This window comes from Poecile atricapillus, chromosome 28 (assembly GCF_030490865.1).
Source record: "Poecile atricapillus isolate bPoeAtr1 chromosome 28, bPoeAtr1.hap1, whole genome shotgun sequence".
NCBI classification, from domain to species: domain Eukaryota; kingdom Metazoa; phylum Chordata; class Aves; order Passeriformes; family Paridae; genus Poecile; species Poecile atricapillus.
In genome coordinates this window covers 2,436,459-2,461,996 of record NC_081276.1, presented here as the reverse complement: position 1 = coordinate 2,461,996, position 25,538 = coordinate 2,436,459, and the positions used below count along the sequence as shown (strand labels likewise).

At 67.2% G+C, this 25,538-nt stretch overlaps 3 protein-coding genes and 1 long non-coding RNA gene across 5 annotated transcripts; 2 read left to right on the top strand and 2 right to left on the bottom strand.

The window, feature by feature from the left end:
• The first annotated feature begins 1,448 nt into the window (after positions 1-1,448).
• Positions 1,449-4,640, top strand: RPS15 (ribosomal protein S15). Its single transcript, XM_058858465.1, has 4 exons — positions 1,449-1,540; positions 1,875-1,960; positions 3,341-3,575; positions 4,479-4,640. Exons 1-4 carry the CDS (start codon positions 1,538-1,540, stop codon positions 4,590-4,592), a joined length of 438 nt encoding a protein of 145 aa, XP_058714448.1. The 5' UTR covers positions 1,449-1,537; the 3' UTR covers positions 4,593-4,640.
• A 1,928-nt stretch (positions 4,641-6,568) lies between these two features.
• Positions 6,569-7,408, bottom strand: LOC131589496 (proline-rich protein 2-like). The gene has a single exon (XM_058859062.1). It carries the CDS (start codon positions 7,406-7,408, stop codon positions 6,569-6,571), a length of 840 nt encoding a protein of 279 aa, XP_058715045.1.
• On the top strand, positions 6,779-24,621 carry APC2 (APC regulator of WNT signaling pathway 2). 2 transcript variants are annotated; one of them, XM_058858402.1, is made up of 15 exons: positions 6,779-7,057; positions 10,940-11,098; positions 11,195-11,285; positions 11,359-11,527; positions 11,601-11,709; positions 11,792-11,905; positions 12,126-12,203; positions 14,240-14,320; positions 14,405-14,786; positions 15,692-15,787; positions 15,883-16,022; positions 16,103-16,180; positions 16,264-16,380; positions 17,999-18,213; positions 18,889-24,621. In XM_058858402.1, the coding sequence occupies exons 2-15, from the start codon at positions 10,958-10,960 to the stop codon at positions 24,266-24,268; spliced, it is 7,191 nt and encodes a 2,396-aa protein (XP_058714385.1). In that variant the 5' UTR covers positions 6,779-7,057; positions 10,940-10,957; the 3' UTR covers positions 24,269-24,621. The 2 variants fall into 2 exon arrangements, with proteins under 2 accessions (XP_058714385.1, XP_058714383.1); XM_058858400.1 differs by having other exon boundaries at positions 14,240-14,786.
• On the bottom strand, positions 16,064-18,256 carry LOC131589245 (uncharacterized). Its single transcript, XR_009279700.1, has 3 exons — positions 18,118-18,256; positions 16,246-16,323; positions 16,064-16,125 (listed from the first exon to the last, which is right to left on the bottom strand). It is a non-coding gene; the product is annotated as an uncharacterized LOC131589245 (long non-coding RNA).
• Positions 24,622-25,538: the final 917 nt, after the last annotated feature.

Genomic DNA, 25,538 nt, shown 5'->3' with positions numbered 1-25,538 from the left:
AGTCCTTGGGGGCTGCTCTGCTGGGTCTGTGTGGTGTCACCAGCTGTGCCCTGTGCCAGCCCCACCGGGTGGCACTGCCAGGGAGCCACTCCTGGATGGGATCTGAGCTGGGGAAGGATCCTCCAGCCCGGTGAAGAGCTTGGATCCAACCTCATGTGCCAAAGGGCTCGGACTTGGATTGGATCCTCCAGCCTGGATTGGATCCCTCCTGGCACAGGGCTCCAGCCTGGACTAGATCATCCCAGTGAAGGGCTGGGACTTGCAGTGGATCCAACCAGGTGAAGGATCCTCCAGCCTGGACAGGATCCGTCCTGGTCAAGGGCTTTGTTCTGATGTGCTGAAGGGCTCTGATCTCGATCTGATCTGACCTGCTCCAGGGCTCCTAAAACCCTTGGCCTGGCCCCATGTTGGGTCACACGTGATGGTGGCAGTGACACAAATGCTGCTCTTCACCCTTCACTTGGAGGCACTGCAGGAAATTGGGTAATTTATGGAATTTATTCAGTGGATATCAATGTCTGTAACTTTGCCTCACATCTTCTGGAAGATCACCCCTCGGTTTGGCTCTGAACTGTGGGGCTAAGCTGAGGGAAAGGATCTCCCTGAGGTGACAGTGTCCCTTGGCTGAAGGGCAAATCCTGCCCATGGATCCTTCACTGGGGGCTGGCCGTGCTCCTGAGCCCGTCTGGTCTAATTAATCCCTGTTAATGAGGTGGATTTGGGGATGGGTTGGGATGCAGAGGTCGCTGGGTCGCTCCTGGCAGGACTCCCATCAGTTCAGAGGGTATTTTGTATTTTGTGTGGATCTGGTTCCGCTCACTGTGAATCTTCCGGGCTCGAATCTTCGTGGCGCTCCGAGCTCGGAATTCCTGCTGGAACAGGAGCTGTTCCAGCGATGTTCAGACACCAACTCCACTCCCTCAGGAGTGTGAAACACCGTGGAAACGGCACAGCACCTCCCTGGAGCCTGGAGAACACCCAGCGGCTTTACCTTCTCCTGGGATAAAAGCGTTGGGATTTGGATCCCGTCTGCGCAGAACCAGCTCTTCCAGGCCCGTTAGATCTGGAACCGGATCAACCTGTGCCGAACGAGCCGGTTCTGCCCTGCCCCGAGCCGCAGAGCCGCTGCCTCCCGTGGGAAGATGAAGGCTCAGGGTGAAGGACGAAGGTGGCCCCAGGCAGGTGCGGGATGCTCGGGCCCGGGCTGACTGCGGGCTCCGGGCCCTCCCTGAGGCGCTGCCGTGCGGGTTCCACGCTGGGCCAGCGGGAAGGGGCGGATTTATTGGAACCTGAGGATTCCCTGGATCACGAGGGGCAGGTTCAGGGGGCAAGGGGAGGCTCCGTCCCTCACAGGTGTCCCCGCGCTGTCCCCGCGCTGTCCCCGCGGTGTCCCTGAGGGCGGCTGCGGCCCCTTTAAGGGCAGTGAGGGCGGAAGCGCTGCTCGGGCGCGGCTTCTCCGCCCGTTCCTCCCGCGCCGCTCTCGCGAGATTCGCCGCTTCCGGCGCGGGCCCGGCCTTTCCGAGCAGCCCCGGCCAAGATGGTGGGTGCGGGGAAGGCCCCGCCGGCGCCATCGGGCCCCATCCGCCTCCATCCGCGCCTCCTCCGGGCCTCGCCCGCCGCGGCAGCGCTGCCCGGGGCTCGGGGCTTCCCTGCGGAGCGGGGAATGCGCCTCCCCGGGGCGCTGCGGGGGCCGTGGGTGCCTGGGCCGGACGGGGCCCAGCGCGGCGGGATCGGGGCTGAGGGGAGGGAGCGGCCTGGGCGCCCAGCGGGGCTCGGTGGGGCCGCGGCCTTTCCGTGTGCGGGGCGGGGAACGCGGGCCCGGGCGGCCTTGAATCCCCTGATCCCCCTGCCCTGACCCCCCTCTCCCGCTGCAGGCGGAGGTGGAGCAGAAGAAGAAGCGAACCTTCCGCAAATTCACCTACCGCGGGGTGGACCTGGACCAGCTGCTCGACATGTCCTAGTAAGGGCCGGGGAGCGCCCCGGGCTGGGCTTTGGGGGTCGGGGAGCTGCTTCTGCCCCATCCTCAGGTTGTGTTCAACCAGCGGCAATAACAGGAGGTTCGGGCGTTCAGCAGCTGCTTTTTGGACTGTTTAAAATCTCTCAGAGGGTGACACCGTCAGTGTGGGGTCCCGGGGCCCTGCTCCAGACTCGGTTCGGGTGATGCTGTGGGTGTGGGGTCTCTGGAGCTGCTCGAGGCCGTGCTCCGGGCTCAGTTGGGGTAACATTGTTATTTTGGGGTCCCCGGGGGTCTCCCTAGGCTGTACCCCAGCCTCAGTCTGGGTAACACAGTGGCCTTGGGGTCCCCCTGGGGCTGTACCCCAGACTCGGTTTGATTAACGCTGGCTGGGGAGCACTGGGGGGTCTCTCCAGGACGTACCCCAAGCTGAGTTTGGGGTCCCCGGGGCTGTACCCCAGGCTCTGTCCGGGTAACTGTGGCTGGTGGGGTTCCCTGGGCCTGTTCAGGGTAACGCTGTTATTGGGGGGTGCCTATGGGATCTCTCCAGGCTGTACCCCAGGATCAGTTTGGGCTCCCAGAGGTCTCCCAGGCCATACCCCAGGCTCAGTTTGGAGTCCCTGGGGGTGTCCTTAGGCTGTACCCCAGGCTCAGTTTGGGCTCCCAGAGGTCTCCCAGGCCATACCCCAGGCTCTGTCTGGTGTCCCTGGGGATGTCCCCAGGCTCAATCCAGGTAATACCATTGGGTATGGGGCCCTGAGAATCTCCTGGGACTGTACCCCAGGCTCTGTCTGAACAACTCTGTGGCTGTGGGGTCGCTGGGACTTCCTCAGTCTCATTTTGGGGGTCCCTGGTGGTCTCCCGAGGCTGTACCCCAGGCTCAGTGTGGATCACTCTGGGGTTGTCCCTGCCTTGTTCCCTAGGCTTGGTTGGGGATCCCTGAGGGTGTTCTTAGGCTGTAGCCCAGGCTCAGTCTGGGATCCCTGGGGGTGTCCCTGGGCCATACCCCAGGCTCAGTTTGGGGTCCCTGGGTCATTCCCCAGGCTCAGTTTGGGGTCCCTGGGTCATTCCCCAGGCTCAGTTTGGGGTCCCTGGGTTGTTCCCCAGGCTCAGTCTGGGGTCCCTGGGGGTGTCCCTGGGCATGTCCCTGGGCCATACCCCAGGCTGGGTTTGGGGTCCCTGGGTTGTTCCCCAGGCTCAGTTTGGGGTCCCTGGGTTGTTACCCAGGCTCAGTTTGGGGTCCCTGAGCATCTCCTGGGGCTGTAGCCCAGGCTCTGTCTGGGTTTCCCTGTGGCTGTGGAGCCTCTGGGCTCTCCCCAGGCTGTAGCCAGGCTGGGTTTGGGGTCCCTGGGGTGTCCCCTGAGTGTCCCTGTCCCCGTTTGGCAGCGAGCAGCTGATGCAGCTGTACAGCGCGCGGCAGCGGCGGCGCCTGAACCGGGGCCTGCGCCGCAAGCAGCACTCGCTGCTCAAGCGCCTGCGCAAGGCCAAGAAGGAGGCGCCGCCCATGGAGAAGCCCGAGGTGGTGAAGACCCACCTGAGGGATATGATCATCCTGCCCGAGATGGTGGGCAGCATGGTGGGCGTCTACAACGGCAAGACCTTCAACCAGGTGGAGATCAAGGTGAGCTGGGGCCTGGCAGGTGGCTCTAACACTGAGCTCGGCGTCTGGGCTGTTCACTTCTCTCTTGGTAACTCGTTCCCTGTGTCTGGGAGGGGTCCAGGATGCTCCTTGGAGCGGGGTTGGCTCAGAGGGACACCTGAGGTGTCATCCCTGGGGGCTCAGACTCCTCCTTGGAGCAGGGCTGGCTCAGAGGGACACCTGAGATGTCATCCTTGGGGGGTTCAGACTCCTCCTTGGAGCGGGGCTGGCTCAGAGGGACACCTGAGGTGTCATCCTTGGGGGCTCAGGCTCCTCCTTGGAGCAGGGCTGGCTCAAAGGGACACCTGAGGTGTCATCCTTGGGGGCTCAGACTCCTCCTTGGAGAGGGGCTGGCTCAGAGGGACACCTGAGGTGTCATCCCTGGGGGTTCATGCTCCTCCTTGGAGCAGGGCTGGCTCAGAGGGACACCTGAGGTGTCATCCCTGGGGGTTCATGCTCCTCCTTGGAGCAGGGCTGGCTCAGTGTCCACCTGGAGCACTGTCTCTGAAGCACTGGAATTGCAGTGGAGTGATGCATGTGTTCAGCCCTGGCTCCCAGCCTGCTGGCACCGCTCGGGGATGAAACAGATCCCTGATCTTTCCCAGGAGTGGAATTACCCACAGGGTCGTGTCACTTGATACCACCAGTGGGATTAAATGCTCCTGCCTGGCATTAAATCCCACCTGGAAGGGCACAAATGCCCCTGTGGCTCCCACGTCACCTCTGCTGGGAGGGGCAGAGCTGGGGAAGCCCCTCTGGCACCACGGGAGGAGCCTGGCTGGAATAACCGGCCGTGCCAGGCTCCTGCCAGCCCTGGGATGGGAGGGAGGGAGATGTCCCTGTGCCCCCTGGCACTGTCCCCAGCACAGATCTCTCCCCTTGCAGCCCGAGATGATCGGCCACTACCTGGGCGAGTTTTCCATCACGTACAAGCCGGTGAAGCACGGCCGGCCTGGCATCGGTGCCACCCACTCCTCCCGCTTCATCCCGCTCAAGTAGCTCCGGGAGGGAGCCTCTGCCAGTGTAAATAAAGAAATTCCACCTGGATCCGTCTGTCTCCTGACTCTCTGTTCCCAGGGTGGGGGCTGGGGTTTGTTAAACTCCTCACTCCACCATGATTGGGTGTTTTCCTGAGTATTCCCAGGTTTTTTGGCACTGCTTTCTGTCAGTGCCTGCAGTGGACAAATCTTCATGTGGGTTTAGTAAATGAATGAAATTCCTTGCTCTTCTCTGGGAATGGCGCCTTAATATTTACAGCATTTCCATTTATTTAACTTTATTTGTTAATACAAACACTGGGAACGTGGAAATGTGGAACTGGGGGAAGGCAGGGGTGTTCCCAGGGCTCAGAACCAGCCTGAGTCCCAGGAGAAGCTGCCAAGGCCCATCACTGATGTCAAAACCCCAAACCATTATTTCCTGGTCCTCAGTTTGGGAACCCAAAGGATTTTGGTGACGGGGATCAGCGAGTGGCATCGGCTGGGGGCTGAACTGGGGCGTGGCAGCTCAGGCTGGGAGGGAGGGATGTGTTTTGGGGGATGCTCTAGGGTGAGGGTGATGATGGGAGGGAAGATGAGAGGAGTTGATCCCGGATGGATCTGGTTTTGTCCCTGAACTGAGCCAAATGAGCCCAATGCTCATCACCAGTGCCACGTCCTGTGGTGAAACCATCGGTGGAGAGCGACCATTTGTCCCCAGGGTGGTCCTGGCTTGTCCCTGCTGCTGGCCAGGGTCCCTTGGGGGAGCTCTCTAAGTCCCTCTGCATCCCATTCCCGTGGCCGGTGCTGCCAGGGCCGTTTGTCCTTCAGGGAAGGTCTCTGGGTCCCTTTTTGTTCAGTCAATGCGACCTTGAGACTCCTCCTCCCTCCCGCTGGTGGCCGTGGGGGAACAGGGCTGGGGTCACTCCTGCTGTGGTCACTGTCCTGCTGTGGTCACTGTCCAGCTGTGGTCACTGTCCTGCTGTGATCACTCCAGCTGTGATCACTGTCCTGCTGTGGTCACTGTCCTGCTGTGGTCACTGTCCTGCTGTGGTCACTGTCCTGCTGTGATCACTCCAGCTGTGGTCACTGTCCTGCTGCGGTCACTGTCCAGCTGTGGTCACTGTCCTGCTGCGGTCACTGTCCAGCTGTGATCACTGTCCAGCTGTGGTCACTCCTGCTGTGATCACTGTCCAGCTGTGGTCACTGTCCAGCTGTGGTCACTGTCCAGCTGTGGTCACTGTCCTGCTGTGGTCACTGTCCAGCTGTAATCACTGTCCAGCTGCAGTCACTGTCCAGCTGTGGTCACTGTCCTGCTGTGGTCACTGTCCAGCTGTGGTCACTGTCCAGCTGTGATCACTCCAGCTGTGGTCACTGTCCAGCTGTGATCACTGTCCTGCTGTGGTCACTTCTGCTGTGGTCACTGTCCAGCTGTGATCACTGTCCAGCTGTGATCACTCCTGCTGTGGTCACTGTCCAGCTGTGGTCACTGTCCTGCTGTGGTCACTGTCCTGCTGTGGTCACTGTCCAGCTGTGGTCACTGTCCTGCTGTGGTCACTCCAGCTGTAGTCACTGTCCTGCTGTGGTCACTGTCCTGCTGTGGTCACTTCTGCTGTGGTCACTGTCCAGCTGTGGCAGTGTGGGGACTCTCAGCCCTGTGAGGTGATGGCTGGAGGGCCAGGACACCCCAGCTGGGAGGGAGGTGGGTGACACTGACCTCAGTGGGTGACAGTGACCTCGGTGGGTGACAGTGACCTCGGTGGGTGGCAGTGACCTCGGTGGGTGACAGTGACCTCTGGATGACAGTGACCTCGGTGGGTGACAGTGACCACGGTGGGTGACAGTGACCTCTGTGGGTGACAGTGACCTCGGTGGGTGACAGTGACCTCGGTGGGTGACAGTGACCTCGGTGGGTGACAGTGGCCTGAGCACATGGCAGCAGCCACGGTCCCAGGAGGGGTCGGTGCAGAGGGGCCATGGCGGGGGGGACACCGGGGCTCAGCCACACCTTGGGTGGGTCCCCAAAGACATGGGGACGGCACCGGGCGGCTCGCGGGGGACAGATTCGGTCGGGGGAGCCGCTTCGGTCTGAGTGGACAGGTCCGGTCTGGAGGGACCGGTTCGGTCTGGAGGGACCGGTCCGGTCGGGAGCGGCAGGTGCGTTCCGGGACACGGGGACGGGGCAGATCCCGGCGTTTTTGCGGAAGCTGGAGAAGAGGCAGACGGAGAGGAACGGAGCCCTCCCCGGGGGTCCCGTCTCCCCCCACCCGGCACAGGCCGGGGGGGGCGCGGGGAGCCCCCGGTGCCGCCCTCTAACGGCGGCGGCGCCGCTGGAAAATCCCGACCGAGAGCGGGGGGGCGGGGGCGGGATGCGGCTGCTCGGGGCCGCGCCGGAGCCTCGCCCAGCTCCGCACCGCCCCGCACCGCCCCGCACCGCCCCGCACCGCCCCGCACCGCCCCGCACCGCTCCGCACCGCCGGGGATGAGGTACGGCCGCACCTGCCCCCCGCACCCCCCGAGCCCCCGGGGGTCCCGGCGGCTCCGGCCGCCGCAGCCGACGGGGATGGGGGGAAGCGGGGGGAGCTGCACGGCGGGGCCGGGGGGATCGGGGTGCGGTGTCGGCTTGCGGGACGTTGGATGCACCGGGGGGGCCCCGATCTGCGCCCCCTCCCCTCGGCGGGGATGCCCCCGGCCCCGGCTGCGCTGCATCCTGCGGCGGGCGCGGCTCCGTCCCGCGGGATCGGGGGGACCGGGGGGTATTGGGGGACAGGAGGGTTCCGAACCGATCAGGGGCTTCAGGGCGAATCGGGAGGGTCGGGCAGCGTTTATCCCCCGCATCCTGCAGGGACAAAGGCCGGGCAATGCCGGGGATCGGCGGGGAGTCCGCGGGAGGGGGGGAAGATGGAGCAGCACCGCCCGTCCCCATTCTCACCTTCATCCCCATTCCCATCTCATCCCCATTCTCATCCCCATTCCCATCCCATCTCCATCCAGCGGGGGGATCGTCCCTGGGGTGGCAGCAGCTCCCCTCGCCCCGATGCGAGCTCGGCTCCCCGCAGAGCCCCCCCCGCTCCCGCTGCTCCCTCAGCGCGGCTGGGCCGGGGATTGCGGCTGAGCCCCCGACTTGGAGCCCCAAAACCTCACCCAAACCAACACCCCAAAGCCTCCCCACCAACCCGCAGCCCAAATCCACCTCCCTAAACCGTCCCTCAGGAACCTCGGCCTCTAAACCAGCACGTCAACCCCGCCCGGGGGGCACCCCAAGGGTCCCGGTGCCGTGTCCCCGGGCAGGGGTGTCCCCGGGCAGGGGTGTCCCCGGGCAGGGGTGTCCCCGGATGGGGATGGGGAGGTGGCTGCTGGCCCGAGCACGTTCGCCCTGGGGCGTGGGGGGGTTAGGGGGGCCCTGCAGTGTGGGGGGGGCTGTGCTGGAGGTGTTGGGGACCCCAGTGCTCGCCCAGCAGGGCCCCACAGCCATCCCCGGGTCACGATGTTGGGGTGTGTGTGTGTGCGGGGGCTGCGGGGGTCGGTGCTGTGTGAGCAGAGGGTGACAGATCCCCGGTCCCCGTGTCCCTGCGTGTGCCCCAAGTGTGCAGGCTCGAGATGGGGGGGGCTGTGCTCTCTGGGGGGGGTTTGCTGTGGTTGGGGGTCCCCGGGGTCGAGTCGATCAGCCCGGGCTGGTGACAACACGGTGTTTGTTTAATGTCCCGGGGGCTCGGCGAGCCGCAGCCGGCCGGGGGCTCAGCTGTGGCTTTGGCGATGTGGCTGCACTCGGCTGACGGCTGCGGTCCCTGTCCCCAGCCTTGTCCCCAGAGCTGCTGCCAGGCTGGAATGAGCCGAGGGCTGCAGGGAGCTTGGGGGTACCCCCAGGGCTCCCCAGGCTCTGCCCAGGCCAGGGTGGCATCGCGTGCGGTGGGACTGCGGTGGTGAACAATGCGGAGGACGGTGGGGTGGGGGGCAGCGGGGACCGGGGGCAGTGCAGTGGGCAGTGAGTGCTGTGGGCACTGGGGTGGGCAGTGGGCACTGGGGTGGGCAGTGTGGAGGACAGCAGGGTGCGCTGGGCAGTGCAGCCGCTGCTTCATCTGCTGCAGCATCTGCCCTGCCAGGAAATTGCTGGATGGATCCAGGCCCCACCAGTGGCCTCAGCCAGTGCTGGGGTGCCCTCAGCAGGGAGAGGCAGATTTTGGGGGTCGGAGGAGACACACCCAGGACTCCGAGCCATCACATCCCCCCAGGGTCAGCCCATGGCCACCCCAGGGATCCAGCCCGTGGGGGGACACCGGGTCCTGTGGGGACAGCGACCATCACGGTGCTGGAGTGCAGCTGCAGCCCTGTGCCCTTTCCCGCAGCCCTGGCCCCCATTTCCCGCAGTCCTGGCCCCCCTTTTCCGCAGCCCTGGCCCCCATTTCCCGCAGCCCTGGCCCCCCTTTCCCGCTGTGTCTCGCCTCTCCGTGGATGCAGGTGCGGCCCCAGCCCCTCCCCGCAGGCTGCAGATCCCGGCGCCGCTGCGGCCGCTGCGCTCGGCCGGCCCTGCCAGGAACTGGGGGGGAACAGAGCTCAGCTCCCCCCTCCATCAACCCCCCGAATATCCCGGGAGGGCAGTCGGAGCACCCCGAGTTCTTCCAGGGTGGGGGTCCCCCAGGGGAGGGGGGCCCTGACTGAGCAGTTGGGTGGGTACCCACAGGTTTGGGGTGCTGGGGAGGGGGGAACGTGTTCCCCTGGAGGAGTGGAAGCCCCTGGCTCCCATTATCCCCTACAGGGCTGAACACCCCCATCCTCCATGTCTGAGTCCTCAGGAAAGGCCGGGAACCGCCTGTGTTCCCCCATCACTGTCGCCATAGCAACAGCAGGCCGTGCTCATCCCGCATCCCGCATCCATTATCCTGCACCCCGCATCCCACATCCATTATCCTGCATCCCGTACCCCGCATCCATCACCCCCCTTCCCTCATGTGGCGCCCTGCGGTCCATATCCCCCATCCCTCCTCCCGCATTCTGCATCTCGCATTCCGTATCCTGCACCGATCATCCCACACCCCTCGCTCTGTCTCCATCATCCCGCATTCCTCATCCCGCATTCCGTGTTCCTGCATCCCTCATCCCGCATCCCTCATCCTGCATCCCTCATCCCGCATCCCTCATCCTGCATCCCTCATCCTGCATCCCTCATCCTGCATCCCTCATCCCGCATCCCTCATCCTGCATCCAAATTCCGCATCCCGAATCCCTCATCCCACACCTCCACCCTTCCTCCCCTCCCCGCCCTCTCCCGTCCCATCCTCCCGGGGTTATTTCTCTCCCGGGGGGGAGTTTTTGGCAGCTGGGGGGGGATCGACACCGTGGGGTTTTTGTCTCCCTTGGGAATCAGGGGCAGATCTGGGCGGTGGGAGGGGGGGACCCCACAGCAGGACCCATAGGGCAGGATTTGGGGTTCTCCCACCACTGTGGGGTGCAGGGGTGAAGGAGCGCTTTGGGGGGGCCTGGGATGGCTCCTGGGGGTGTGAAGGACATCGATGGGGCCTTGGGGGGTTGCTGGGTCCTCTGTGGGTCCTCTGTGCTGGAAAGGGGGTGCTGGGACACCCAAAAAGTCTCGTGGAAGCAGAAGGGTCCCAGGGAGCCGCCGTGGGGCAGATTTGGGGGTGTCAGAGCCGGAGGGGGGGTGGGGTTCGATCGCTGCCCCTCCCTGGCCCGCTGTGGAGGGGGGGATGTGGGGGAAGAGGGGAGCCCCAGCCCCCCCATCGCTCCCCCCGCTCACACGCGGGGCTGACGAAGGCACCGCGGGGCCGTGGAGCTCCCGCTGCCGGCCCGACCCTCTGGGGGGGTGAGGAGGGGTCCCCGGCCCCCCCTCCCCGCGTGTGACAGCGGCGTGTGACACCCCCCCACCCCCCGGGCAGGTGCGAGGGGCGGCGGGCGCTGCGGCAAGAGGAGGTTTGGGGGGCTGGGGGTGCCTGGGGGGGCTGAGGGGGGCTGAGGGGGTTTGGGGGGGGCAGAGCGGGGCGGGGGGGCCGTGGAGAGGCCGGGGCTGCCCCCGGAGCCGGAGGGAGCGGAGCGGGAGAAGGTTGGGAGCGGGAGAAGACAAAAGCGAGACAAAGGGAGCGGAGAGCGGAGCTCTGCGGAGGGTGGGAACCAGGCGGGGGCTGGGGGGGCTGGGGGGGCTCTGCCTGGCGGGGTGGTGGCGCTGGACCCCCACCCTGAGCCGGGGACGCCCCTCCGGGGGGGTTTGGGGGGCACCAGCTCTTCCAGGGCTCGGGGGGCGCGGGTGATGGGGCGCCCAGCTCCGTGCCGTGGTCCCAGGCGGGCGGTGGGTGCTGGGGGGCTGTGAGGGTGCTGGGGAGCCCCCAGGGTGCTGCCCACCCCCAAACCCCCCCGCAGGCGCTGGAGGAGGTGAAGATGTCCGGCTCCATCGCCTCGTACGACCAGCTGGTGCGGCAGGTGGAGGCGCTGAAGAAGGAGAACAGCCACCTCCGGCGGGAGCTGGAGGACAACTCCAACCACCTCTCCAAGCTGGAAAATGAAACCTCGGACATGAAGGTGGGGACAGCCCCGGCAGGGGACGGGGCACAGACCCCGGAATGGGGGGGTTCCATCTACGTCTCCCCCTCCTCAACGGCTCCATCGCTGTTTTAGGAGGTCCTGAAGCACCTCCAGGGCAAGCTGGAGCAGGAGGCCCGAGTCATGGTGTCCTCGGGGCAGACGGAGGTGCTGGACCAGCTCAAAGGTGGGTGCCCGGGCAGGGTGGGGAGGAGGGGACCCCGCCGAGCCCACCCTGACAGCGCGGTCGCCATCCCCAGCCCTGCAGATGGACATCACCAGCCTCTACAACCTCAAGTTCGCCCCGGAGGTGATGAGCACGGGGCGCGGCGCCGAGGAGAGCCCGCCGGCCCCCGCCTCGCACCGGGACGGCCCCGGGGAGCTGGGCAGGGCCACCTTCCGCATGCTGGAGGAGCTGGACCGCGAGAGGTGATGGGCTGGGGGACAAAAGGGGCTGGGGGAGCCGGGGGTTGTGCTGACGGGGGTCCTCCCCTCCCCGCAGGTGTTTCCTGCTGGGGGAGATCGAGAAGGAGGAGAAGGAGAAGGTCTGGTACTACGCTCAGCTGCAGAGCCTGGCCACGCGGCTGGACGAGCTGCCCCACGTGGAGACGGTGAGTGGGGGGCACCCCCTGTGTCCCCCCACCCAGGCCACGGGGATCCTGCCCCGCTCACGCCGCCCCCTGTGCCCCCCAGTTCTCCATGCAGATGGATCTGATCCGGCAGCAGCTGCAGTTCGAGGCGCAGCACATCCGCTCGCTGATGGAGGAACGCTTCGGGACGGCCGATGAGATGGTGCAGCGGGCTCAGGTCGGGTCCTTCACCCCCCCAAACTCCCCCTGCTCCGCTTCTGGGGGGCTCCAGACTGATGGGAGCAACCCTTGGCACCCTCACGAGCAGCTCTGGGTACCCTGCAGCAGCTCCTCACACCCTCACACCCCGTTCCGTGCACACTTACACCCCTCCCTCCCATTTCTTGCGGTTCTGGGGGGTCCCAGCCCTCTCCAAGCCCCTCTCTCTGCCCCCCCAGATCCGGGCATCCCGGCTGGAGCAGATCGACAAGGAGCTGATGGAGGCGCAGGACAAGGCGCAGCAGCCGGAGCCGCAGGTAGCGGGGCCGGGCTGTCCCTGCCCCCGGCTGGAGGAGGAGGGGGCCAGCACGGCCCCCCCGCCATTGTCCCCGCGCTGTCCCCACCGGCACAGCCAGGGCTTTGTGAGGCTCGGGCACCGTGAAATGGGCAGTTGCCATGGAGACCAGAAGTAGGCCACGGCGGGCGGGCGGCGCGGGGGCTCCCGCGGCATCTGCCGCCGACAGAGCCGCCGGGGCGGGCAGCGTGCCATCATCATCGTCACCGGCATCGCCATGGGCTGCCAGTGTCACCCACAGCCAATTGTCATTGTCCCACTGTCACTCACGGCTCCACCACCATCGTCATTGTCTGCCATCACCATCGCCACGGCCGCCCACTGCCCCACCATGGCCACGGACCCACTGCCACCCACAGCCCTGCCACTGCCATTGTCCCACTGTCACCCACAGCCCTGCCACTGTCCCACTGTCCCACTGTCACCCACAGCCCTGCCACTGCCACTGTCCCACTGTCACCCACAGCCCTGCCACTGTCACCATCACAGGCTGTCATCACCAAAGCCCCACTGTCACCCACAGCCCTGCCACTGTCCCACTGTCCCACTGTCCCACTGTCACCCACAGCCCTGCCACTGTCCCACTGTCCCACTGTCCCACTGTCACCCACAGCCCTGCCACTGTCCCACTGTCCCACTGTCCCACTGTCACCCACAGCCCTGCCACTGCCACTGTCCCACTGTCACCCACAGCCCTGCCACTGCCACTGTCCCACTGTCACCCACAGCCCTGCCACTGCCACTGTCCCACTGTCACCCACAGCCCTGCCACTGTCCCACTGTCCCACTGTCACCCCCAGCCCTGCCACTGTCACCATCACAGGCTGCCATTGTCCCACTGTCACCCACAGCCCTGCCACTGCCACTGTCCCACTGTCACCCACAGCCCTGCCACTGCCACTGTCCCACTGTCACCCACAGCCCTGCCACTGCCACTGTCCCACTGTCACCCACAGCCCTGCCACTGTCCCACTGTCCCACTGTCACCCCCAGCCCTGCCACTGTCACCATCACAGGCTGCCACTGCCACTGTCACCCACAGCCCTGCCATTGTCACCATCACTGGCTGCCATTGTCCCACTGTCACCCACAGCCTCACCATTGCCACGGACCCACTGTCACCCACAGCCCTGCCACTGCCACTGTCCCACTGTCACCCACAGCCCTGCCACTGTCCCACTGTCCCACTGTCACCCCCAGCCCTGCCACTGTCACCATCACAGGCTGCCATTGTCCCACTGTCACCCACAGCCCTGCCACTGTCACCATCAGAGGCTGCCACTGCCATTGTCACCCACAGCCCTGCCATTGTCACCATCACTGGCTGCCATTGTCCCACTGTCACCCACAGCCCTGCCACTGCCATTGTCCCACTGTCACCCCCAGCCCTGGCACTGTCACCATCACAGGCTGCCATCACCACCCCCGTCCCACCACCACCCACAGCCCCACGTGGCAGCACCCGCGGCCCCCCGACACCCCCAGACACCCCCAGATCCTCACAGCGCCCCATTCCCACCCCTCCATCACCCCGCAGCCCCCTCCCCACTGCCCACCCTCTCACCACCCGCGCTCTCCCTTCCCTGAGCCCGCGGCTGCAGCAGCGCCCCCCGCCCCCAAACACCCCTGGTTTTAGCTTAAAATACACCCTGAAAATACCTTTAAAATACAACCTTAAAGTACACCCTTAAAATACACCCTTAAAATAGATCTTTAAAATACACCCTGAAAGTAAAGCCTTAAAATACACCCTGAAAATACCTTTAAAATACACCCTTAAACTACACTCTTAAAATACACCCTTAAAATAGACCTTTAAAATACACCCTGAAAATCCACCCTTAAAATAGACCTTTAAAATACACCCTGAAAATACACCCTTAAAATAGACCTTTAAAATAGACCCTTAAAATCCGGCAGTCTCAGGGGGTGGCAGGGGGGTGGGGAGGGGCTGTGCTGCAATGCAGCCCCCTCCCCACCTGCCCCCCTCCTCTGCAGCTCTGCGGGAAGGTCCCGGGCATGGAGGGGGACGGCAGCCTGGACCCCCCGACCCACCCCGAGGAGGGCGGCAACACCAAGGTGCGAGGGGCGGCGGGCGGAGCCCGGCCGGGGGGCGCTGAGGCCGGGCTGGGGCGCAGAGTGACCCCGCTGTGTCCCCCGCAGGTGGAGGTGGTGTTCTGGCTGCTGTCCATGCTGGCCACCAGGGACAAGGAGGACATGTCCCGCACGCTGCTGGCCATGTCCAGCTCGCAGGAGAGCTGCCTGGCCATGCGCAAGTCGGGCTGCCTGCCCCTGCTCATCCAGATCCTGCACGACTCCGACGGGGAACCGGGGCCCCCCGAGAGCCCCACGGGAGCCAAGGACGCCCGCATGAGAGCCAACGCCGCCCTGCACAACATCGTCTTCTCGCAGCCCGACGAGGGCCAGGCCAAGAAGGAGATGCGGGTGCTGCATGTGCTGGAGCAGATCCGCTCCTACTCGGAGACCTGCTGGGACTGGCTGCAGATGCAGAGCCGGGATGGGGGACGGGGCCCCGAGGGAGCCGGTACGGGCGGGCCGGGGCTGCGTGTGCTGGGATGGGCTGGGAAGGGGCTGGGAAGGGCTGTGAGGGGCTGTGAGGGGCTGTGAGGGGGCTGGGATGGGTTGTGAGGGGGCTGTGAGGGGCTGTGAGGGGGCTGCGAGGGGCTGGGATGGGTTGTGAGGGGCTGTGAGGGGGCTGGGATGGGCTGGGAAGGGGCTGGGATGGGCTGTGAGGGGCTGGGATGGGCTGTGAGGGGCTGGGAAGGGGCTGTGAGGGGCTGTGAGGGGGCTGGGATGGGCTGGGAAGGGGCTGGGATGGGCTGTGAGGGGCTGTGAGGGGCTGGGAAGGGGCTGTGAGGGGCTGTGAGGGGCTGGGATGGGTTGTGAGGGGCTGTGAGGGGGCTGGGGTGGGCTGTGAGGGGCTGTGAGGGGCTGGGATGGGTTGTGAGGGGCTGTGAGGGGCTGTGAGGGGCTGGGATGGGGCTGGGGTGGGCTGTGAGGGGCTGGGATGGACTGGGATGGGCTGTGAAGGGGCTGTGAGGGGCTGGGATGGGCTGTGAGGGGCTGGGATGGGGCTGGGGTGGGTTGTGAGGGGCTGTGAGGGGCTGGGATGGGCTGGGGTGGGTTGTGAGGGGCTGTGAGGGGCTGGGAAGGGCTGTGAGGGGGCTGGGATGGACTGGGATGGGGCTGTGAAGGGGCTGTGAGGGGCTGTGAGAGGCTGGGATGGGCTGTGAGGGGCTGGGATGGGCTGTGAGGGGCTGGGATGGGCTGTGAGGGGCTGGGATGGGCTGTGAGGGGCTGTGAAGGGGCTGTGAGGGGCTGGGAAGGGCTGTGAGGGGCTGGGATGGGCTGTGAGGGGCTGGGAAGGGCTGGGAAGGGCTGGGAGCACCGTGTGTGACAGAGGGGACTCAGCCGCACCCCCCCCCGCAGTTCCAGTGCCCATCGAGCCGCAGATCTGCCAGGCCACCTGTGCCATCATGAAGCTGTCCTTCGATGAGGAGTACCGGCGGGCCATGAACGAGCTGGGTGAGCGCCGGGAGGGGGCTCCTCCCCTCTGCACCGCACCCAGACGGGGTGCTGGAGGCGGGGGAACCCCAAACGACCCCTGCCTCGCCCCACAGGTGGGCTGCAGGCGGTGGCCGAGCTGCTGCAGGTGGACTACGAGATGCACAAGATGACCAACGACCCCCTGAACCTGGCGCTGCGGCGCTACGCGGGGATGGCCCTCACCAACCTCACCTTCGGCGACGTGGTCAACAAGGTGGGGGGCGGCGGTTCGGGGGGGCTCAGCAGGGTCTGGGGGTCACAGCGTCACCCTCACCACCCTCGTCCTCCCCGCAGGCCACGCTGTGCTCCCGCAGGGGCTGCATGGAGGCCATCGTGGCTCAGCTGGGCTCCGACAGCGAGGAGCTGCACCAGGTGGGTGCTGGTGGGGCTCCCTGGGGCGGGGGACAGGTAGGGGGACAGTCCCCGTGCCCACTCACCCTGCCCTGCCCCTCCAGGTGGTCTCCAGCATCCTGAGGAACCTCTCCTGGCGCGCTGACATCAACAGCAAGAAGGTGCTGCGGGAGGTGGGCAGCGTCACCGGGCTGATGCGCTGTGCCCTGCACGCCGGCAAGGTGAGCCCGGGGGGGTGACAGGGGGCAGGGGGGGATGGACAGGGTGTGTGACCCCCCGGGGGGTGACAGCGGCCGGGGGTGGCTGGACAGGGTGTGTGACCCCCCCGGGGGGGTGACAGCAGGCAGGGGGTGGCTGGACAGGGTGTGTGACCCCCCCGGGGGGGTGACAGTGGACAGGGGGTGGCAGGACAGGGTGTGTGACCCCCCCAGGGTGGGTGACAGCGGGCAGGGGGGGCTGGACAGGGTGTGTGACCCCCCGGGGGGGTGACAGCGGCCGGGGGGGGATGGACAGGGTGTGTGACCCCCCTGGGGTGGGTGACAGCGGGCAGGGGGTGGCCGGACAGGGTGTGTGACCCCCGGGGGGGGTGACAGTGGACAGGGGGTGGCCGGACAGGGTGTGTGACCCCCCGGGGTGTGACAGTGGACAGGGGGTGTCTGGACAGGGTGTGTGACCCCCCCAGGGTGGGTGACAGCGGCCGGGGGTGGCTGGACAGGGTGTGTGACCCCCGGGGGGGTGACAGCAGGCAGGGGGTGGCCGGACAGGGTGTGTGACCCCCCCAGGGTGGGTGACAGCGGCCAGGGGGTGTCTGGACAGGGTGTGTGACCCCCCCAGGGTGGGTGACAGCGGCCAGGGGGTGGCTGGACAGGGTGTGTGACCCCCTGGGGTGTGACAGGGGGCAGGGGGTGGCAGGACAGGGTGTGTGACCCCCCGGGGGGTGACAGTGGACAGGGGGTGGCTGGACAGGGTGTGTGACCCCTGGGGTGGGTGACAGCAGGCAGGGGGTGGCTGGACAGGGTGTGTGACCCCCTGGGGGGGGCAGGGGGGGGCTGGACAGGGTGTGTGACCCCCCCTGGGGTGGGTGACAGCGGCCAGGGGGTGGCAGGACAGGGTGTGTGACCCCCTGGGGTGTGACAGGGGGCGGGGGGGGCTGGACAGGGTGTGTGACCCCCCCGGGGGGGGTGACAGTGGACAGGGGGTGGCCGGACAGGGTGTGTGACCCCCAGGGTGGGTGACAGCAGCCAGGGGGTGTCTGGACAGGGTGTGTGACCCCCCCGGGGGGGTGACAGCAGGCAGGGGGTGGCTGGACAGGGTGTGTGACTCCCCGGGGGGTGACAGTGGACAGGGGGGGATGGACAGGGTGTGTGACCCCCCCAGGGTGGGTGACAGCGGCCGGGGGTGGCAGGACAGGGTGTGTGACCCCCCGGGGGGGTGACAGCGGCCGGGGGGGGATGGACAGGGTGCGTGACCCCTGGGGTGGGTGACAGCAGGCAGGGGGTGGCTGGACAGGGTGTGTGACCCCCTGGGGGGTGACAGTGGACAGGGGGTGGCCGGACAGGGTGTGTGACCCCCCCCAGGGTGGGTGACAGCAGGCAGGGGGTGTCTGGACAGGGTGCGTGACCCCCTGGGGTGGTGACAGTGGACAGGGGGCGGCTGGACAGGGTGTGTGACCCCCTGGGGGGGGCAGGGGGTGTCTGGACAGGGTGTGTGACCCCCCCAGGGTGGGTGACAGTGGCCGGGGGGGGCTGGACAGGGTGTGTGACCCCCTGGGGTGGGTGACAGCAGGCAGGGGGTGGCCGGACAGGGCTGACAGGAGTTGTGTGTCCCCTCCCGGGACAGGAATCGACGCTGAAGAGCGTCCTGAGCGCGCTGTGGAACCTCTCGGCGCACAGCACGGAGAACAAGGCGGCCATCTGCGGGGTGGAGGGGGCCCTGGGCTTCCTGGTCAGCACCCTCACCTACAAGTGCCAGAGCAACTCCCTGGCCATCATCGAGAGCGGCGGTGGCATCCTCAGGAACGTCTCCAGCCTTGTGGCCACGCGGGAGGATTACAGGTGAGGGGCACCGCGGGGTGGGGACACACCTGAGGGACCCCGGGCACCACGGACCCCAGGGATGGTGTTGGGGGATACCATGGGAGGGGGTGGGATGGGAATGGGGGACCATGGACCCCACGGATGGTGTTGGGGGAGGCTGTGGCTGGGGGTAGGATGGGAATGGGGGATCCTGGGCTCCACGGATGGTGTTGGGGGATACCATGGCTGGGGGTGGGATGGGAATGGGGGACCATGGACCCCAGGGATGGTGTTGGGGGATACCATGGCTGGGGGTGGGATGGGAATGGGGGACCATGGACCCCAGGGATGGTGTTGGGGGATACCATGGCTGGGGGTGGGATGGGAATGGGGGACCATGGACCCCAGGGATGGTGCTGGGGGAGGCTGTGGCTGGGGGTAGGATGGGAATGGGGGACCCCGGGCTCCACGGATGGTGTTGGGGATACCATGGCTGGGGGTGGGATGGGAATGGGGGACCATGGACCCCACGGATGGTGTTGGGGGATACCATGGCTGGGTGTGCTGCAGGATGAGGGGCACTGCAGACCCCAGGGACAACACTGGGGGGATGTCATGTCTGGGCAGGGGTGGGGTCACCTTGCACCCCTGGAATGGGGCAGGGAGGGGGTCCAGGACCATCCTGACGGCCGGGGGGTCCCCTCTGTCTCCCAGGCAGGTGCTCCGGGACCACAACTGCCTGCAGACGCTGCTGCAGCACCTGCGCTCGCACAGCCTGACCATCGTCAGCAACGCCTGCGGCACCCTCTGGAACCTGTCCGCCCGCAGCCCCCGCGACCAGGAGCTGCTGTGGGACCTGGGGGCGGTCAGCATGCTCCGCAACCTCATCCACTCCAAGCACAAGATGATCGCCATGGGCAGCGCGGCCGCGCTGCGCAACCTCCTCACCAACCGGCCCCCCAAGTACAAGGACGCGGCCGTGGTGTCGCCGGGCTCCTGCATGCCCTCGCTCTACATGCGCAAGCAGAAGGCGCTGGAGGCCGAGCTGGACGCCAAACACCTGGCTGAGACCTTCGACACCATGGAGAAGCAGAGCCTGAAGGGCCAGAGCGCCAAGAAGCCGATGCGGCACATGGAGAGCCTGGTGAAGGACTACGCCTCCGACTCGGGCTGCTTCGACGACGACGAGGTGCCCAACATCTCCACCGGCGTGGAGACAGCCAGCGCCTCCGTCCTCTCCATGTTCCTCAACTCCTCCTTCCTGCAGGGCCAAGCGCTGCCGCGGGCGCTGGCGCAGCGGCGCTGCCCGGAGCCGGAGAAGGACAGCAGCGGGAAGGCGGCCGAGCCCAAGAAGCCGCCGCTGCCGGAGGACGACGTCTCGCTGGCCGCCGAGAAGTTGGCCAACAAGATCTCCAGCACGGTGGCCAAGATCGACAAGCTGGTGGAGGACATCTCCACCATGCACAACTCCTCGGACGACAGCTTCAGCCTCAGCTCCGAGGACCACTGCCTGGACTGGCAGTACGGCCCCGAGGACGGGCACGAGGCGCGCGCCCAGTCCTGCTCGCCGTGCCGGCTGTCGGACGCCGGCGGCTTCGCCAAGCGGGAGAGCCTGAGCCGGGCGCACACCCTGCTGCGGCTGAAGACGGCCTGCACCAGCCTGAGCACCGACAGCCTCAACAGCGGCAGCACCAGCGACGGCTACTGCACCAAGGAGCACATGAAGCCCTGCCCCAGGGCTGCTTTCCTGGACTATCGTGACGAGCTGCAGCGCTACCAGAAGCGGCCCAGCCGGCTCGACCTCAAGAGCATCCTGGGCAAACCGGAGCGGGCCGAGCCCCCCGCGCGGGACCCGGCCGAGCAGGACAAACCCGAGCAGCGGGACCTGCCCGAACGGGCCAAGAAGGTGGTGACTTTCCCCAGCCCCAAGGTGCCGGAGAAGGAGATGGAGTGGAAGAAGGAGGTGGGCACCAAGCCCCCCACCGACCCCCATGTTCGCACCATCAAGCTCTCTCCGTCCTACCAGCACGTGCCCATGCTCGAGACCCTGGCCAAGAGCAGCACGGCCGCTGGCCACCAGCCCTCCCTCCTGGGCAGGAAGCAAGCCTGGCTCCCCCCGGCGCTGCTGCAGGCGGCCGAGCCCCTGAGCAAGATCCCAGAGAAGCTGCCGGCCCAGCCACCGGCCTCGGCGGAGCAGGAGTCGGTGCAGAAGTACTCGGTGGAGGACACCCCAATCTGCTTCTCCCGCTGCAGCTCCTTGTCCTCCCTCTCCTCGGCAGACAACGTGCTGGACGGGCAGAGCCACAGCGAGAACGACCTGGACAGCGACTCCTCCCTGGAGATCCTGGAGATGGAGGAAGGGGAGGCAGAAGGGGAGGATGGGAGGCAGGAGAAGGAGAAGGATCCGGGTCCCACCACACCGGTGGGGATCTCCCAGCCCATCACCATCCCCTTCCCAAAGCGTGACAAGGTTTTCCTGCGGGAGGCCTCACCCTCGCGCCAGGAGGACCTGACGCCCTCGAGCTCCTCGGAGAATTACATCCAGGAGACGCCGCTGGTGATGAGCCGCTGCAGCTCCGTCAGCTCCCTGGGCAGCTTCGAGAGCCCCTCCATCGCCAGCTCCATCCAGAGCGACCCGTGCAGTGAAATGATCAGCGGCACCATCAGCCCCAGCGAGCTGCCCGACAGCCCCGGGCAGACCATGCCCCCCAGCCGCAGCAAGACTCCCCTCTTCGAGCTGGGCTGCCAGCCTGAGAAGGAGACCAGCCAGTTCAACATCCAGTGGGAGAACAACGTCAAGAAGTTCATGGAGATCACCGACTTCAAGGAACGCTTCCAGCTGCCCCAGGACCTGGACTCCATGGTCTACTTCACGGTGGAGAAACCCAACGAGAACTTCTCGTGCGCCTCCAGCCTGAGCGCGCTGCCCCTCCACGAGCACTACGTGCAGAAGGACGTGGAGCTCAAGCTGATTCCCACCTTCCCGGAGAAGAACAGCCTGAACTTCGCGGCCCACGAGAAGCGGGAGGAGCGGCGGGAGGAGCGGTACCTGGAGGGCCGGAGGAGGGCGGAGCGCCCCGAGCCCCCCGATGATGATGACATCGAGATCCTCAAGGAGTGCATCAGCTCGGCCATGCCCTCCCGCTTCCGCAAGGTCAAGACCTCGCTGCTGTCCGGGCAGGTGCTGCATCCGCAGACCAAGAAGCCGCTGCACGTCCCCGTGTACATGCTGGTGCCGGCCCACGCCCACCCCGCCGTCCCCAAACACCTGCGAGCCACCGCCCGCGACCTCTTCAAGGACGACGACTCCTTCACCGACTCGGCCGACGGGACCCCCGTCAACTTCTCCAGCGCCGCCTCGCTGAGCGACGAGACCCTGCGGTACCCGGCGGGCGAGGAGGCCGAGCAGCCCCTGCCCGAGCGGCGCCGGGAGCCCGGCACCATCCCGGCCCGCAGAGCCGCCTCCGGCAGCTCGGCCCCCGCCCGCCTCAGCTCCGCCGGGAAGGGCAGAGCGGGGCCGGGCCGAGCGGAGGGGAAGAGGGGCCAGACCCTCCCGAAGGGCGCAGCCGGCCTGGAGCTGGGGGTGGGCAGAGCTGGCGGAGCCCCCGGGAGGAAGGATGATGCTCTGGAGGATGGGGTGGTGTTCCAGTCGCTGTGCCACACCACGCCGACGGAGGAAGCCGTCTACTGCTTCTACGATCCGGATTTGGACGAGCTGCCCGAGGCGGGAAGGGACGAGCCCGGCAGCAGAGCCCAGCCCGGCCAGGCGCCACGGAGGGAGCGCTGGGGAGGCTCCGTCCCTCAAAAGGACCCCGAGCCCAGTCCCCGTCCGGCGAAGACGAAGCCTCAAAACAATTTGATCGCCGACGAGACGCCGCCGTGCTACTCCCTGAGCTCCTCCATGAGCTCCCTGAGCGACGCCAACCTCTCCGAGGGCGAGGAGCGGGGCCAGCCCTGCGGCAAAGCCACCTGGCCTCGGTCAGCTGCAGTGGGGCAGGCGCAGGGGGGCTCGCCCAGCTCGCCCAGCCTCAACTCGGAGGATGATCTGCTGCAGAAATGCATCGGCTCGGCCATGCCCAAGCGCCGGCGGCCCGCGGCTCGCCGCAGGCTGGTGGAGAGAAAGCAGAAGGCGCCGGGAGCCGGCGGGAGGGAGCGGAAAGCCGAGACCAGGCATCACCCCGAGGAGGACGCCGGTTCCGACCGGGGCTCCGACCTGGACAGCGTGGAGTGGCAGGCAATCCAGGAGGGAGCCAACTCCATCGTCACCTGGCTGCACCAGGCGGCCGCCTCCCTGTCCCGGGAGCCTTCCTCCGAGTCCGACTCCATCCTGTCCTTCATGTCGGGGCTCTCGGTGGGCTCCACGCTGCAGCTCTCCCTGGGCAGGCAGGAGAAGCAGCGGCCCGGCAGCGCTTCGGGCCGGGAGGCGGCGAGGAGGGACAGCAAGGCCCGGCCGGAGCGGAAGGACGCGGCCGGTGCCCGTCCCGCCGGCCGCGCCAGCTCCCGGGCGGAGCGGAGCCCGGCGCCCGCCAAGCCGGTGCCCAACCTGCCCGTGGTCTTCCGCGGCAGGACCGTCATCTACATGCCCAGCCTGGCCAAAGACGCCCCCAGCCCGCGGGCCACGCCGAAGAAAACCCCCGCGGGCAAGCCCGAGGCGCCGCCGGCCAAGAACCTCTCGCTGAGCCAGCAGCGTTCGCGGAGCCTGCACCGGCTGGGCAAAGCCCCCGAAACCGCGGAGCTGGCGCTGCCCAAGAGGAGCACGACCCCTCCCGCCCGCATCGGCAAAGGCCCCCCCTCCTCGGGCTCCTCCCGCACCTCCACGCCCTCCCAGCACGCCCCCAAGAAGCTGCCGTCGCCCTCCCAGGTCACCAAACAGGGCGGCCCGGCCGCGGGCAAGGCGAGCGGCTCCTCCTCCCCGCCGGGACCCCCGGCCAGAGCCCCGGCCCCCAAATCCCCGGCTCCCAAGCAGTCCAAGACGCAGAAGTCGCCCGTGCGCATCCCCTTCATGCAGAAGCCCAGCAGGAAGGTGCTGCCGGGCCGGGCGGCCATGCCGGTGCTGGAGGAGCAGGTCGATGGCTCCAAGGCTCGGCCCGGGGGCTCGGGGGGCAGCCGGCTCAACCTGGTGCGGATGTCATCCGCCCGCTCCAGCGGGAGCGACTCGGACCGCTCCGGCTTCCTGCGCCAGCTCACCTTCATCAAGGAATCCTCCAGCCTGCTGCTGCGGCACCGCTCCGACCTGTCCCCGGCGCCGCCGGCCACCTCGCTGCCCCGCCGGGGCTCCCCCCAGCGCAGCCGGACCGCGCTCCCGGCCGTGTTCCTCTGCTCCTCCCGCTGCGACGAGCTCAAGGCGGCCAAACCGGCGACCCCCGGCCAGCGGCCGCTCATCCCCAGAGCCCAGCCGAGCGGCAAAGCCGCGGCCGGGGTCAAACCGCCGCGCCGGACCAGCTCCGAGAGCCCGTCCCGGCTGCCGGTGAAGACCAGCGTGCCCTCGGCCGAGCCCTTCAAGCGCTACTCATCCTCGCCCAACATCAGCGTGGCCCGGCGGGCGGCCAGCCCGTCCTCCGTGCGCTCCGAGGCGGCGGCGCGGCGGCGGCAGAACGAACCGGCGGCTCCCGGGGGGCCGCCGGGAAAGCCGCCGGTGGTGGTGATGAAGGGCACGTGGCGGAGGATCCGGGACGAGGACATCCCGCACATCCTCAAGAGCACGCTGCCCTCCTCCGCGCTGCCGCTGGCGGGCTCCGGCGACGAGGAGCCCCCCGGCAGCCCCGGTACCCCCGGCACGCCCAGGAAGACAAGCGACGCCGTGGTGCAGACCGAGGATTTCGCCACCTCCAAGACCAACTCCAGCACCTCTCCCACGCTGGAGAGCCGCGAGGGACCCCCGCACCCCCGCGTCACCGGCGACGGCGAAGCCCCCGCGGCCGCCAAGGCCGCCCTGCCCATCTCCTTCGGGCATGAGGCGCCCGCCGGGAGCTTCCCCGGCAGCCGGCACGGCTCCCCCAGCAAGGCCGCCCGTGTCACCCCCTTCAACTACGTCCCCAGCCCCATGGCGGTGACGGCGGTGGCCGACAAGGCGGTGGAGAAAATCCAAGCTTGATGATGCCCCAGTGAGGGTCCTGCGACATCCCCAGCCCCACGGGAGCTGGCCGGGACTGTGCTGGGGACACACATGGGGATGTGGGACAGCTGGGGACCAGGGAGTCACCCCAACCTGCTGCTGGCCCCGGCTGGGGTCTTGCTGTGCTGGAGCATCACAATTCCCAGCGGAAAGGACTGGGCAGAACTGGGAACGTTCCGGGTGTGACACCCCGAGCTGGGCTTGGTTCTCATGGACCATCCCCTCCCACCCATGGACATCCAGGGACAAGCTGAGGTGGGGCCGTGTCCCGCTGTGCCCCCATCCTGCTCACCCAGGGCCTGATCCCACACTCCGGGGAGCTGACCAGGAAAACCCCACACGCTCCGGCTTGTCTGGCACCAACTCCGGCTCGTTTATTACCAGGGGAAGGGACTCAGGGGAGAGGCTGCGGAGGGGGAGATGGGGACCGGCACCGCGGTTTGTGCTGCTGGAAGCTCCTGATTGCTGCCGGGTCACCTGCGCCGGTCCGAGATGGTGACGGGAGGAAATGGTGCAGGAGAAGCCGGGCGGGGCTCGTGGGGGTGGCCCCGGTCCCGATGGGCTCATCCCAGGGTGCTGTCACCGGGCTGGGGGGCTGTTCTGGGAGGGGACAGGGTGCTCAGCTGGCACCGGGATGCCCAACCCCCAGGAAAGGGTCTGGGGTCCCCAATCTTCACCCACAGCCCCCCAGCCTCCCACCCCCAGGGCAGGAGAGCCCGGCTCGCAGCCAGGATCCCGCTGTGTCCTTGTGGATGCGGACACGGATCCACCCAGGACTGGATTACGCCCGCGAACCCCAAAACCCCGGGGACACCCCTCTTCCTGCTGCCAGCCGGGCCCAGGTGCCGAGACTGGGGTGTGTGGGAAGTGCCTCGAGCCCTGGGAGCGGGGTGGGCTGCAGAGGGACCCCCAACCCAGGTGGTCCCAGAGCCCTCGGACACCTCCCAGTCCTACACCATCGCTCCCTGCTTTGGATGAGGTGACCTTTGTGCCCCCAGCCCATCCCAGTGCCACGGGGGACAGACACAGGACTATGGGGACACGCAGGGGACACGGCTGGGTGGCTGTGGGGACACAGCGCGGGGCTCTGGGTTGCTGGGGACACACTGTGGGGCTGGGGAGACACCAGGACCGTGGGGATATGCAGGGGGTCCCCAGGGATGTGCGCTGGGGTGGTGGGGACGGGCACACCCCGGTGCCCACAGGAGCCCCCCTGCCCTGGCAGTGGCCGGCATGGAGGGACCAGCAG